This window comes from Micrasema longulum, unplaced genomic scaffold (genome assembly GCF_059751315.1).
Source record: "Micrasema longulum isolate JH-2025_06_02 unplaced genomic scaffold, ASM5975131v1 h1tg001642l, whole genome shotgun sequence".
NCBI lineage: Eukaryota > Metazoa > Arthropoda > Insecta > Trichoptera > Brachycentridae > Micrasema > Micrasema longulum.
In genome coordinates, this window is record NW_028278821.1 from 201,979 (window position 1) to 217,500 (window position 15,522).

Below are 15,522 nucleotides of genomic sequence, written 5' to 3' on the forward strand. Positions count from 1 at the left end.
CCTATACTGTGGCCACTGTGGATAATATAATAATAATATTATTTTTCTTTTTCATACCAATAACTGCTAAGCTTATCAAAATCTGTCATTAGTTATTACATGATCAGTTTAAAACATTCAAGTACTAGGGTACTAGAAAAAGACTGTAATAAAAAATAAAAACAATCTGTTATTTTCTAGTGTATGGAGATTTGTGTTTTATTTATTTTTTATTCATAATTTCAAAAACCCGTTTGGGTAATAAAAAAATATTGGTCTAGTCATGTCTTGTCTGATTTGTGTATATAGACATTGTATGATTGACTTTATGTTGATTTTAAAATGGTCTCGAATATAATTTTTAAGTAGTCAGAGGTAAGTCTAGGGTATAATATTCAATGTATTAACTTGTAAAGTAAGTAGTGGTAGTGGTTTTTATACTATGTATTGTTAAATAAATATTATTTTATCGATTTGTTAAATATTGATAAAAAAAATTTTCAACAAATATTGAATGTTGGCATTGGCAGAAATTGAATCCTTGGCCTCTTACACAGTAGCAAAATGCACTAACCATCCCACCACAAAACTGAAAAATAAAACTTTATAACTTTTATTTGAATGTGTTATAAAATTAAACATATTTAAATCAACGTAACAAAGAATTCCAACTTATATTATTGGCTATGGTCCCCGCTCTCACTGAAGCGCGAAAGAACTAAGATTAGATGCTAAATTAAAAAATAACAGTAACATCATAAAAATAGTCCAATAATAAAAATTGTTACTTTTATATATTAGAATTTAAATTTATAGTGAAAACGCATTTTTATTTTAGGGGAAATACGCAATAAATATTTTTATTTATTATGTTCAAACGAATCATAGACAAATGAATTATTTTACCATTTCCGACTATCTGACGCGTTGATGTCAATTCCACCGTCTGATTCTGCGTCATAAAGATACATCCGGTGGTCACGTGCCATATTATAGCCAATCAGAGAGAAGTAACACTTTAATAGGCCGACATTTTCTGACAAGCGTAGAAAAAGTTCATCAACAGCCGCCATTTTGAGTAACAGAGACTGGGGCGAAATTTCGTTTTTATCTTGTGATTTACCTGTATATTCTTGGACTTATTAATCAAAACCTTTTGTACTTTAAAGTATTAAAAATTTCTAGTGAAATTATATAATATTTAAGTGTCATTGACGCCATAATGCATAAAGAAATCTGGTGATATTGTTTTTATTCATTGTGCCAGTTCCGACGGAAGATGGTGAGAGGCTCTGTGTAGTTCTTCGATTCCCAGTTCTGTAATGGCGAATCTTTAGCCGCGGTTTAATAATATGTGCCTTTTACGGTGTAATGGACATCGAGCAGTCGTGGTGTGGACTATTAAACACTTAAATTATTATGATCTGTTATAAGATGATTTATAAGCCGAAAAATACTTCAAAAAGTGATTTTTAAAACGGCGGGCTGAAGTATTCACGACGGCTTTAGTTTAGTAAACAGAACCATGGCCGATCATCTCGTAGATGAACCGCCTAATAAGCGGGCAAAATTGAGGGATTCTTTCCAGGGACCTTCGGATTCCTCAGGTAATTTAGTTTGTTTTTATTTATTATGTTTTTCGCAATTTAACAATCATTTATGTCAAAATACACCAAGTTGACATTTTGGTAGTGTCTCGGTTTTTAGTGGCGATTTGTGTAAGAAAATTAAGGATTGCTCGGGAAAATTTCTAGGAGTATAAGAAAAGTGTGTCGGACGTACAAATAAATACGTTTTTACCAAATTGTAATGAATATTAACGGAAGATAAGACAATTCCATCTTTAAAACTTCCTATGCTTCAATTTAATCAGATCAATGTTTCTACATTTTAGCACGTCTGACATTTTCGCTGTAAAATCTGCGTTAGCTTGTTTAATTTATGCTTTATTACGGTAGTTTTTAGTCTTTCCTTTGATATATATTTCAAAATAATAACAACGTGAGTTAGACAACGAAAGTCATAATATTATAGTCAAACAATAGTTGACGATGTCAGTCTGTGCAATATCAATGTAATTTTACAGTAGCGAGTCTTTTCCGTTCATTTTGCTATTCTCAATATAATATGACATTTGACTTACGGAGAATTATATTTATACAATAACCGGGCATTCAAAATAAATTATCAATAGTACTAAACAATAATTCGAAATTATTAGAGATAAAAAATGTCAAAATAAAAATATAAACCAATATTACTTATTGGTGTATTCGCAATGTTAAATACGCTCTTAAAAATAGGTATATGTCAAATTAGTTTTGCGTTTGTTTTTATTTATTTAAAAATATTATAGGTATTGTGTTTCATAAAAAAATAAACTCTTGACAGCTCATGTTGGTTTTATGCAAATATGTTTTTGTGATTATAAAGTTTATCTCATTTTAATATTTGATTACGAGTAGATAATTTAGATAAAGTTCTAATAAATAAAAAAAGTTAAATTTTTTATTGACAAGTTCCATGGAAATTATTCATAATATTAATTGAATGTCATTTACTTATTTAAATAAAAATACCTAGCAATATAAATTTGAGTACTTATACAGTTTTAATTTTGTTTCGTGTAAATGAGGCGAATATTTCTCTTTGAAAATTCTTGCTGGAATGCATTGTAAGAAAATAGAGAAAAATAACTAAAATTGTCTTGTGTTTTTTATAAGCAGACTAAAAATACTAGGGTTTAAAGATTGTCTATAATGGTCTATATATAAAATAAAATACCAGAAATGTTCAATTTTAAAATTTCGTATTTATTATCCTGTTATATTTATTACATATTATTTGGCACCTTAAGAATGTGTACATATTATTGGCCTTTTCTCTCGCCACTGTGCTAGTCTTTGTAATGATTATATGCACATGAATATCTTTAATATGGTAATTAATTTGCGCTTTATTAATAATAGTTGTGATCGCTCAAACTTAGCCATTACACCTCGGGGCTGCCATGATCACTAGTGTTGCATGAAATAAATAACTTTACCTTTATTGATCGACTCACCATTGTATAGTGTTATACTCTGATAGTATTTGAAATCTATTATGTAATCTGCCTAAAATGTTGATATATTCTTATTAAAAGTATGGTATCATAAAATGAATAACACAAATCATATATAATCAATAATATATAATCAACAACATATAATCAATAATATATAAAAAATAATATATAAAAATAAATTTTTCATTAAGAACTAAAGATCTCCATATATTTGTGGTTGTTAACTTAATCAAGTTGCATTTTAAAAGTACTGAAGTGGATAACAACTCAAAAAGTATTTTTCCACCCACGGGGTGTATGCTGTATATACCTCTCCAGTGGTAGTTATTACTATCAAAAGAAATGATAAAATCTTTAAATTAAATTTGGTATTTTTATAAAATATTATATTTCCTAATGATATCACGGCGACCGTATGAATGAATGAATGAATGAATGATTATATCACTACATTGTAACAGCCTATTTACATTGCTATTAATGTATAAGTATTCAACTATTGAATGTACACATTGCACACAATCTTTTAATTATATTTTCTGTTAATGATCTCAAAATTACCATATTTTTTTGTTAAATAATGTCCCGTGGCACCTACAATTTCAACAATATTTACAATAAAAACAGTATATTTAACATAAATTTTGGGTCTTGGTTCTGTGGTAATGTCGTAGACTCTGGATCAGATCTATCCCAGATTTAGGTATTCTAAAGTAGATAGAGCTATTGTTAGTGAACTGATGTCAATAAACAGCCATAACTATTTTAGACTCTGGTTTATTAACTCAAATCGATTCACACATTTATCATAGTGACATTACTCTGTATGTTTAGACCACCAGAATTAAAAAAACAAAACTCAATATAAATCTTCATGATCGTAGAACAACGACGCAAATTTTGTTCAACTTTTTATGAGAGCAGTTAAGTTAATTTTTTTTGACGCCACACAATCCCGACGAAATATGCTAGTCCATTTTAGGTAAAGTTTTTTATTCCGGTTCAATGTGTGTATTTTTTACTAAATATTTCTCATGGTACTTACACTTAGCTAAATCGCCACTAAATTTTCACACAGTAATTTTTAAATTTTGGAAATATTGCAGATGTTTTCTCCAACATGGATATGTTTGATCTGGAAAACAATTTGCCCGATGAGCTAATGTCCAGCGGCTCGTGGGGCGAGGGGGGCGCCGGGGGGCTCAGCAGCAAGCCCCCGGCGCAGGGCCCCAGCCCGGGGACGGGTCCTCCCCAGCCGCAGATAAATGGAGAACTAAAACACATGCTGTCTTTCTTCATGCATCAGGTAACTTTGGAAATATACATCCCCGATTCCCATCATTAACATCCACTAAAATTATCCGATCTTGACTAGAAAATTTTGCTGGAAATAATCTCTGGAGAATTTAAAATACTTCTTTTAGTCTACATTTTTTTCCAAGTTAGATTAATTACTAGATTGATTAAAAACACCTGTGACTATTTTTAGAAAAATCTCGTGACTTTTGTAAATTAAAATTTTTAGCATATGCTTACTATTAATTTTTATTACAATTTTCGTGTATATAGTACTCTCAATGAAGATAATAATATCTTTAGGAATGATTTCAAGACATTAACAGATTAAATACTATGCTTAAAGAGCATAAATAAATTTAAAAAAAATACTTTCCCAGTATAAACATGAACGCCCATATTCAAAGTGAAGGTGAGGAGAGAAAAGTACTAAGTTTTGTCTCTGAATATTGTCAAAATGTAAATGTTAGTACTCGGTTATTTACAAATGCCGTTATTTATTGTATAAGGTACATAATAAATATTAAATTCCTTCAGACAAACAAGAGGGAGAGTCAGGGGAACCAACTGGGGACACACAACCCCATGTCCATGGGAGGGCTGGGCAGCAAGAGCCCGAGTCTGCAGTCTCCTCCCGTGGCCGTGGCCAAGGAGCAGTTGGGGCTCCACCAGGCCTTGCTGCCCAACGCCGGCCACCCGGGCCACCCCGGTCACCCCAACCACCCGGGTCACCCCAACCACCCCAACCAGCACCACGCCGCTATGCCTATGAACTCCATGCAGGGTAATATAATGCATTCTTATATTTCAAATTTACCGTATTTTTGTAGATACGTCTTGTATTATACAGCACTCTATCTGCGCGAGTAAAATAATAAACAGAATTGTAAACAACCAGGGCATCCTGATGATTGTTACTGTAGTATGCTCTTGTGCGCTGTGGTATGCTGTAGTATGGTCTAATGTGCTGTAGCATGCTTTAGTATGCACTAGTATGCTGTAGTATGTGTAGGATGCTCAAGTTTGGTGAAGTATGCTGTAGTATCCGTTAGTATGCTCCAATGTTCTGTAGTTGGCCGTTCTACTTAGATTGGCATGTCTATAAAAATAATTAAGTTTTGTTAATCTTTGGAAGAGTGAAGTTATGCACTTTCCTTATGATTCATGAATATTTAATATGTAATTGTCATTGCCAAATTTTATTACTTCAGAGTTTTATTTATAAAAATTAATAATCATTAAAATTTTAGGTATGAACGTCAACAGTGTTGGAAATATGATAATGACCAACAGCAACATGGGCGGAGGTGTCATGGGGGTTGGCGGTGTTGGGGGAGTGGGGGTTGGGGGTATGGGAGGGGGCCCGCTGGTGGTAAACAACCTGAAACAGGGACCAGCGCCACTCATGGGGCCCTCACACCATCCGCCACAGCATCCCCAGGTAATTATGCACGCTATCTTCTTTATGGCGTTTATCTTTCTTTTGACGAATAGTGCATCAGAATAATAATTCAGAAAAACTTTTTCTGCATTTGACCCTTGACCCACGGAAGCAATTCTTGGTCAATAGGGTTGTTGATGGTTGGAATAAGCTGCCACAAGAGCTGGTTTCAACGTGTAGTATCAGTTATTTAAAAAATGTGCTAGATTTGTTTTGGAAATGTTAAAATACGCACGCATCTAACTTTACTTACAGTAGATCTGCATATTAGTTTAAAGCTGCTTGTTTAAATTTAAAAATCTAAAAAAATTAATTTATAATTTTTGAAACTCCAGGCCGGTATGCAAAACGGGCCGATGATGGCGGCTCGCGCTGCAGCCATGCAGCAGCAGCAACAGCAGCAGCAGCAGCAACAGCAGCAGCAGCAGCAGCAACAACAGCAGCAGCAGCAGCAGCAGCAGCAGCAGCAGCAGCAGCAGCAGCAACAACAACAACAACAACAGCAGCAACAGCAGCAGCAACAACAGCAACAACAGCAGCAGCAGCATCTACCCGGGGTGCGACAACACCTAGCCGCACGTGGAGCCGCTCCCCCACATCCCCTGGCTCCTTACCACGCGGCGTACGCGGGGCAAGGGGCACCTGTGGGCCCTGCGCCGCCGCAGCTCGCGGGCGTAGCGCCATCGCAGCGCGGTGCGGGGCCGCCAGCAGGCGCGGGCCGCTTCCTCGGCCCGGGTGAGGGCGTGGGCGGTGCGGGCGGCATGGCGGGCCAGGCCGTGCCGCCCGCGCCCAGTCCGCAGCAGCCGCAATCGGGCGCGCCGGCGGGCTCGCAGCCGGGACCGCAGACCGCCACGCAGCAGGCGCCCGGCGCGCCCGTGCCTGCGCCGCCCTCCATCGCCGACCCCGAGAAGAGAAAGCTCATCCAGCAGCAGCTGGTGCTGCTCCTGCACGCCCACAAGTGCCAGCGTCGAGAGTCTCAAGCCAATGGGGAAGTGTGGCAGTGTACGCTACCTCATTGCAAGACCATGAAGGGTGTACTCAATCACATGATTACCTGCCAGGTCAATATAAATACTTGCTTTTGTATAATATTATGTAATAAAGTTGGTTTGGAAATCCCCTCAGTTATTAATTTCAATATTTAACAACCTATCTTATCTTATGAATGTGAGGGGGTTAAAAGCAAAAATGTCACTGTCCACGTTCAATGTTTTTGGGTAGTTTAATGAGCACATTGAACTTAAAAGAAATAGTATTTTATATTACTTTATAAATCTAAATTGTTGTTTGTATTGTTAGTGTCTCAAAATAAATTACTGAAGGAGTACATTTTTTGCTTAATTTATTGCAGGCTGGAAAAAGTTGTAGTGTACCTCATTGTTCCTCATCACGACAAATCATAAATCACTGGAAACACTGTTCGAGAAATGATTGTCCAGTTTGTTTACCCTTGAAGCAAGCAGATCGGAATCGAAGCAATAATCTTAGCAATGGTAAGTTTATTTACCTAAAATAAAATTAGTGGCTAAAAACGAAGTTTGTTTAGAGTTGATTTAATTCATATTGATCCATAGAAAGGTTTTTATGAAATAAAATCGTAATACTAATAATGTATCATATGGAGTATTACTAATTTAATAATTATTCTAAATGTATTACTAGCACAATATTTACATTTAATTTTATCTTTGACAGATATTTTTCTTTCCATAGCTGTAGCTGGAAATACTCAGCCTGTGGTGAATGCCAACACCAATACTAACGCAAATACCATTTCCAACACCAATTCCATCACAATCTCTAATACCAATAGTAATTCCACCCCCTCCAACCCCTCCCCATCGGACATGCGAAGAGCGTATGACGCGCTAGGGATCCAGTGCCCCGGGGGTGGGCTGCGCGTGGCGGCGCCCAGTGGACCACGGGGGCCCCGTCCCCCTGGGCTGGCTGCACCTAGCGGCCCCGAGCCCGTGCAGCTGTTTCCTCCCCAGGCCGCGCCGCCTGACCTGCCCCCCAGCACGCTGCAGCTCGCGGGAGCGCAGGTCACGGCGACTCCTGTATCCGGCAGTAAGGAATGGCACCAATCCATCACATCTGATTTGAGAAATCACCTTGTGCATAAATTGTGAGTAGGGGTTACTTTATCTAATTAATTTCATATAATTTAGCATTTTATCTAATTAATTTCATATATAATATAACAAATACTTACTGATGAATTTACAAATTACTTACTAATGATACAATTTTTAAATTTTGTAGAGTACAAGCAATATTCCCCACTCCTGACCCAACAGCCATGCTTGATAAACGTATGCATAATCTTGTTGCTTATGCTCGAAAAGTAGAGGGTGATATGTACGAAATGGCAGGGACTCGTTCAGAGTACTATCACCTTTTAGCTGAAAAAATATATAAAATACAAAAAGAATTAGAAGAAAAACGACAAAAAAGAAAAGAAATGCAACAACTTCAGCAACAACAGCAGCAACAACAACAACAACAACAGCAGCAACAACAACAACAGCAACAGCAGCAACAACAACAACAGCAACAACAACAGCAGCAGCAGCAGCAGCAGCAGCAGCAACAACAACAACAGCAGCAGCAACAACAGCAGGGTAATGTGGGAATAAGTGGAGTCGGAGTAAGGCCTCCTTTAGGAAGTCAAGGCATGCCCAGGCCACCCCTGGGTGCCACGCAGCAACCTCCACCTTCGATTCGCAGTCATTCCCCAGGCATGGGGTTGGCGCTGCCTCCCAACCGCATGCAGTTCCAACCCTCTCTGGTTGGGCCCCCCGGGCCTAGCCCTAACGCCCTCCCGCCTACTCCAAACAGCAATATGGTATCCAACCCGGGACTGTCACCCTTCGGTCAACCTCTGACATCTCCCGCCTCAAACATGTCGGGTGGTTCTGTACCCAATCAATTCCCCTCCCTCAACTCTAACGGGCCCACTATGATGGGGGCTTCTCCCGGCCCGCTGTTCGCCTCCACAGACATGTTGCGCATGAACACTGCGCAACAGGCTGTCGCCAACGGGACGGGAAGCCGCGCTCCTAGCCCTTACGGGCAGTACGGGGGCCGCAGTGCACCCCCCGTGGGCACGCCCGCTCCGCCAGAACAGTCGGCCGCATCGCCCGCGCCCGCACCTTCTGAGGGCCCCGCGCCGCCTACGCCCGCCACCCCAGCCCCGCCCGCGCCTAGCCCGCCGCCCTCGCAGGAGGCACCGCAGCCCGGCAAGGTGGCGCGTTCCTCCTCCCTGTCTTCCCAGATGGCGGCCCTTAATGCGGCTGCTGCCATGGATCGCGACGACAGTCCGCCCTCCTCGCACCCCGCCTTGCCCGGAGGGAAGATGGACATAAAGCGTGAGGATGATATTAAGAAAGAGGACCCGGATGATGTGGGCTGCGGGGGGAAGGGCATGCGCGCCGAGGTGAAGAAAGAAATAAAGCGCGAACCTGGGGAGGATGGGGAGATGAAGGAGGAGGTGAAAGAAGAACCCTGCTCCCCATCTCGAGACATCATACCCCTAATTCCGGAGCCCATTCAAAATCTAGCAGCCGACAAAAAGCGCAAATGTGTATTTAAACCGGAAGAACTTCGGCAAGCGCTAATGCCTACCTTGGAAAAGCTCTTCAGACAGGATCCTGAGTCTATCCCTTTCCGCCTACCTGTAGATGCCCAGGCTTTAGGGATTCCTGATTATTTTGATATTGTAAAGAAACCGATGGATCTATCTACGATCAAGTCCAACCTTGATGGTGGAAAATACTCTGATCCTTGGGAATATGTAGATGATGTTTGGCAAATGTTCGATAATGCTTGGCTGTATAACAGAAAAACATCTCGTGTATATAGATATTGTACAAAGGTAAGATTTGTTCTTACTAATAACTTTATTTAAATTTCTCACAAATTCGGTGTTTACTTTTAAGCGTTAAGTCATAAACAAATTTCAAAATAGTGTTTTAATTTTATACAATTATTAAAAATTACGTAGGATTTTTCTAAGAACAGTTAACTGATGTTTGTGGGACCATGAAGTAAATTATACAGTAGGTTGGCTGTGATTTGAACATTTATGTTGAAACTATCTTTTAAAATGATAACATTTAAATATGTTTTGTTTTTTCCAAATCAGCATAAAAATATTTTCAATTTAGAATATGCCATAGCTGTAATTCTGCATACCTAAATACATTTTACTTTTATAATCAATCTAATATTTACCATGAAATGTCGATTTATGAAATTATAATCGGCTTATATAATCCCAAATTAAGTCTGCGAAGATTTGATCCTTCAAAGTAGTTCATTTTTATAAAAATATTTTTTTTTGTACATTTTCAAGAAACTTTGCTGCATAATTTAATGCTCTAAATTTTACCGCACATAAGAACATTTTTTTATGCAATTTCCTGTAGGGCTGAAGTTCCCCAGTCTGTTTTCTTAGAATATGTTTTAATAATAATGCTACTTTTTAGCTATCCGAAGTATTTGAACAGGAAATAGACCCCGTTATGCAAAGTTTGGGGTACTGCTGTGGACGGAAATACACCTTTAATCCTCAAGTGTTGTGCTGTTATGGAAAACAGTTGTGTACTATACCGAGGGATGCAAAATATTTTAGTTACCAGAATAGGTAAAGGATTTCTTCATAATTATTATTTGGTATTGAGTAGCTTCATCCTCCGGTATTGAGTATCTATATCAGTTGTGCTAATGAATTGTGTGTTTCTAGGTATACATTCTGCCAGAAATGTTTTAACGATATTGCTGGTGATACTGTTACTTTGGGAGACGATCCTATGCAACCTCAAACGTAAGTTTATCTGTGAAAATATTGTCAATCTTGCTTTTTTTCAGTAAATATTATTTAGAGTAACAAATCTATTTTTGATAACTAATTTTCTTTTCTACAGGGCAATTAAAAAAGATCAATTTAAAGAGATGAAAAATGATCACTTAGAATTAGAACCATATATAATTTGTAACGATTGCGGAAGGAAACAGCATCAAATATGTATCCTTCACTTAGAACAAATATGGCCGCAAGGCTTTGTATGTGATAACTGTCTAAAGAAGAAGGGAGCTAAAAGAAAAGAAAATAAATTTAACGCCAAACGTCTACCTACCTCCAAACTCGGCATCTATATAGAGACTCGAGTAAATAACTTCCTGAAGAAAAAGGAGGCGGGGGCCGGAGAGGTGAGTATCCGTGTGGTGGCTAGCTCCGACAAGATGGTGGAGGTCAAGCCTGGCATGCGGAACCGCTTCGTGGAAGCCGGTGAACTGCACGCCGAGTTCCCGTACCGGGCCAAGGCTCTGTTCGCCTTCGAGGAGGTGGACGGAGCCGACGTGTGCTTTTTCGGAATGCACGTGCAAGAGTACGGCAGCGAGTCTCCCATGCCCAACACCCGACGGGTGTATATCGCCTACCTAGACTCTGTGCACTTCTTCAAGCCCCGCCAGTACCGCACGGCCGTGTACCACGAGATCCTGCTGGGCTACCTGGACTATGCCAAGCAGCTGGGCTACACGATGGCCCATATCTGGGCTTGCCCACCCTCCGAGGGCGACGATTACATTTTCCACTGTCATCCTGTAGAGCAGAAGATCCCTAAGCCTAAGCGATTGCAGGAGTGGTACAAGAAGATGTTAGATAAGGGCATCATAGAGAGGATTATCGTCGACTATAAGGATATTCTAAAGCAGGCTATGGAGGATCAGATTTCTTCCGCAGCCGATTTGCCTTATTTTGAGGGAGATTTTTGGCCCAATGTTCTAGAAGAATCAATTAAAGAATTAGACCAAGAAGAAGAAGAAAAAAGAAAGCAAGCAGAGGCTGCTGAAGCTGCAGTAAGTATTCCTTTATGTTGTAAATCAACGTACGAATAATGATGTTGAAAAAAATCAGTAAATACAAAGATTAACAAGTATGCAGTAAATTGGTAGAATTCCATATTAAAATTTGGTAAGGTATCCAAAATAAAATATTTGCAAAGGATTTAATTGTAATTTTATTTTGGATATCATGCTAAATTTTAACTATGTAGTTGGTTATTAGTATTCACTTTACGCACTGTCATATTTACCATTTTGGCTGTGATTGAACATTTGTATTTACAGATATACAGATATAAGTTAATACAAGTTTTTACAGATATTTTTTTTCTAAGTAATAGCAAGACATGCTAAACTCCCTCTGGGGTTTACCAATAAAAGACGCTACATTACCGTTGGTTTAGCTCTGTTTTGTTTTGGCAATGAAAACTGCTACAAAACGAGGATTGGAATATTGGTACATATTTATAATACAGTAAAGCCTCGTTTTTACTTTCCTCAATTTTAAGTTTTCGGGCTTATTACGCCGAAATATTTAGGTTCCAAACATTGTTATTCAAATATCCCCCCGATCAAAGTTTTTTACGTTTTTCATAACCCCGGTTTTATGTTGAAATTTTTTAAAACTTGTTCGATCTGTCAAAAAAGCCTAGCCACACGCCGCCCCGTTTGCCCAAAATGGTGAATAAAATCGAGGTAAATAAAAAAATGTGTAAATTGTTGTCTCAAACTAAATTCAAAGTATGTAATTGACCATTTTGTTTAAGTGTCTAATTTTGACATTTTACTAAATTGTGACATGCGGTTGCGCTTGTTTAGGAAGAATAAAGTCTTTGCATCTATAAATGACGATGCAGAAAGTTAAAAAATTTATAATAGAAATATTTTTTGAAGTTATAAACATAATTTGGAAAGAAGATTGTCGAAACAGTTATCATAAAAGTGTAAAACAGTTTTGCTGCATTGTAAATGACAGTTAAATTCTGCAGTTCAATACTAAAAAAAGTGATACCATTTAAATAAAATTTTCCAAAATTTAGGGAAAAAATCATTGTGCGCAAATTCATATGTTTATTTTCGTGTTTTTAAGGTATCTACATAAAATTATTTAAACATGTATTTTTTTAATTCAATAAAAAAACGCATTATGGTATTGACTGAAAAAATACAAAATATTTTCAATGAAATCATATTAATTATGACAGTTTTTACAATTTCACTCACTCATTCACTTAAACGTTTTCCTCGGTTTAAAACTTTTTTTTTGTTGCTCCCTTGAAAAACGTAAAACAGGGGTTTTACTGTATGTCCTTTACAGCATTTAAAATTTCCACCAGTTATATCTGTACCTTAAAGCATTAACTACGGGAGTCAATTTTCAGGAAACAGGATTTTGTGATTGTGGAATTTCCAAAACATCATAACTTTTGAACCAAATGAGATGATTTCAACCTATATAAGACTATTAATGTAAAAAAAATAAAAATAACATATTAAAATAGCATATTTGGGATTACTGATGTTGTTTTGCATCAAAACAAAGTGTAATTCTGATTTTTATTTCAACATAAAAATAGCTGATTGCGATAATTTCTGCATTTTTAAATTCAAAACGGTATAAAGTGGACTCCGTGTTTTGTCTGTTAAGATACAGATATTATTTGTGCATCGGATATAAAGATAATATTTGAATAATATTTTTAGCAGATATTTCAACTCTCTGAAGACAGTGAACAGGGACCAGATGGCAAGAAGAAAGGACAGAAGAAAGCCAAAAAATCAAATAAATCTAAAGCGGCTCAACGCAAAAATAGTAAAAAACAAAGTGACCAACAAACTGGAAATGATCTTAGTGCTAAAATATTTGCAACAATGGAGAAACATAAAGAAGTTTTCTTTGTTATCAGACTTCATTCAGCTCAATCTGCAGCAAGTTTAGCGGTAAGCTGTTATAATAATATTTGTCTTATCATAGATTAATGCACATTGCTTTAGACTACCTAGTCCCTCCTCTGTGGGACACCAGACTCTACACCAGAATATTTGGCTATAAACGAAGCTCTTTATCACTATCCAATCCCCGTATAATTATTTTCACAGATTTTTTGAGTGCAATTAAGTACATTTCTAGGAACCTGTACAAATTTCATCAAAGCAAACTGTTATGTTCTATTAGATCTATTTTATGGAGACTGAGAGACTCCAATATAGATGTGACTATAGCTTGGATTCCAGCCCACTCGGGTATCAGGGGAAACGAGAACGGAAAGTTGGTGAACTGGCAAGAAAGGCTTTGACGAGCGGTTCATCTCCTCCCTTCTTCCATTCGCAGATTTCAGACTTATGAGCCAGGCTAAACATCATTGGAATGAAAACAGTAAAACTAAGGGTTCTTACTATAGAAACTTGCAAAATTATATCCCTCCTCAACCCTGGTATAGGTCTGCAAAATTATCAAAAATATTGGTATCCAACATTTGTAGGTTGCACTGCTGCACTAACAGTCACCTATTAAAAATTAAAGTAGTTCAGAGTCCATGGTGCGGTGTGGCCTAGACATGGAAACGCCTCACCGCATACTTTTTGGCTGCCCTATAACTGACGGATACAATATTTATTTCTCAATTGTAAACATAAATTTACCCATAAATGTCACTTCTCTCATATCCTCACTTCCCCCCCCTGACATCATATAGGAAGATTTCCGAGTGAGAATGGAGTGAACTTTTAGGAGGCTGGTATTCCTACTTGGATCTTCTAAAAATCCCAGTCTGCATAAAATTATTTACATGGATGGCAGAAATCATCCTTCATAGGATGAATTGCCAATAAATAAAAAAATGCGCATTGCTATGTGCTGGATTCAAATATATATTATACATGAATTTCTTGTCAACATTGCGATAAATTACAAAAAAAGAAAGTTGGGTACAATACTCCAAATTACAATACATTAAATATGAAAATATATAAGATTACTGGTAAGTCAATGATGTGGGGTATATATGTTTTGTTGTTTGTATACCTAATACGAATACCATGTGTAATCTTTGCCCAATACAATGCGGAGTAAAAAATATTAGAATGGTAATTATGATATAAAAAATAATCACATATCGCAAATGAATTGAGCAGAGAATGAAAGAAATGATCAAATAACAATGTGTCAAAACACCTACATGTCTCGTAATGCTAGGAACAAATACATTAGTTAAAAATGGTATCAAGTTAACTAACGGATGTTTATAAAACTGGCCTTTAGACTTTCAAAATAAAGGTCAATGATGTTCAGTAAAATGTTAGTTTTAGGGGTATTAATGTTTTACTCCTTTTTCCCTTGAAATCGCCTCGGTGGACTTCATGTGGTCATTAACACATATACAGTCATCCTAAATCTGTCACATATATTATATCTCTAACATTTGTTTTCAGCCCATTCAAGACCCAGATCCTTTGCTAAACTGCGACTTAATGGACGGACGTGACGCATTCTTGACTATGGCACGTGATAGGCATTATGAATTCTCTTCAATGAGGAGAGCTCAGTTCTCTACACTGTGTATGCTTTGGGAGTTACATAATCAAGGACAAGATAAATTTGTATACACTTGCAATCACTGCAAGAACCATGTAGAAACTCGGTATCACTGTACTGTGTGTGATGACTTTGATCTCTGCATGGTCTGTTACGGAAAGGAAGGCCATCCGCACAAGATGGAGAAATTAGGATTCGATCTGGACGACGGAACTTCTCCGGGAGATACCAAGCAGGCCAATCCGCAGGAGGCGCGCAAGCTCTCCATACAGCGCTGCATACAGTCGCTCGTACATGCCTGTCAATGTCGAGACGCTAACTGCCGCTTACCGTCCTGCCAGAAGATGAAGCGGGTCG

At 37.7% G+C, this 15,522-nt stretch overlaps 1 protein-coding gene across 3 annotated transcripts in view; it reads left to right on the top strand.

The window, feature by feature from the left end:
- The first annotated feature begins 1,017 nt into the window (after positions 1-1,017).
- The window catches only part of nej (CREB binding protein nejire), a 22,564-nt gene continuing 8,059 nt past the window's right edge, over positions 1,018-15,522 (top strand). For 2 of the 3 annotated variants that reach the window (XM_088237051.1, XM_088237052.1), the window contains exons 1-13: positions 1,018-1,586; positions 4,153-4,352; positions 4,880-5,126; positions 5,593-5,783; positions 6,119-6,844; positions 7,135-7,276; positions 7,497-7,908; positions 8,046-9,657; positions 10,271-10,428; positions 10,528-10,608; positions 10,709-11,645; positions 13,335-13,571; positions 15,063-15,522. The exon at positions 15,063-15,522 is cut by the window's right edge and continues 806 nt beyond it. In XM_088237051.1, the coding sequence (XP_088093177.1) occupies positions 1,505-1,586; positions 4,153-4,352; positions 4,880-5,126; positions 5,593-5,783; positions 6,119-6,844; positions 7,135-7,276; positions 7,497-7,908; positions 8,046-9,657; positions 10,271-10,428; positions 10,528-10,608; positions 10,709-11,645; positions 13,335-13,571; positions 15,063-15,522 (5,485 nt within the window). In that variant the 5' untranslated portion in view covers positions 1,018-1,504. The remainder of the gene's footprint in view (positions 1,587-4,152; positions 4,353-4,879; positions 5,127-5,592; positions 5,784-6,118; positions 6,845-7,134; positions 7,277-7,496; positions 7,909-8,045; positions 9,658-10,270; positions 10,429-10,527; positions 10,609-10,708; positions 11,646-13,334; positions 13,572-15,062) is intronic. The other variant, XM_088237053.1, reaches the window with a different exon arrangement.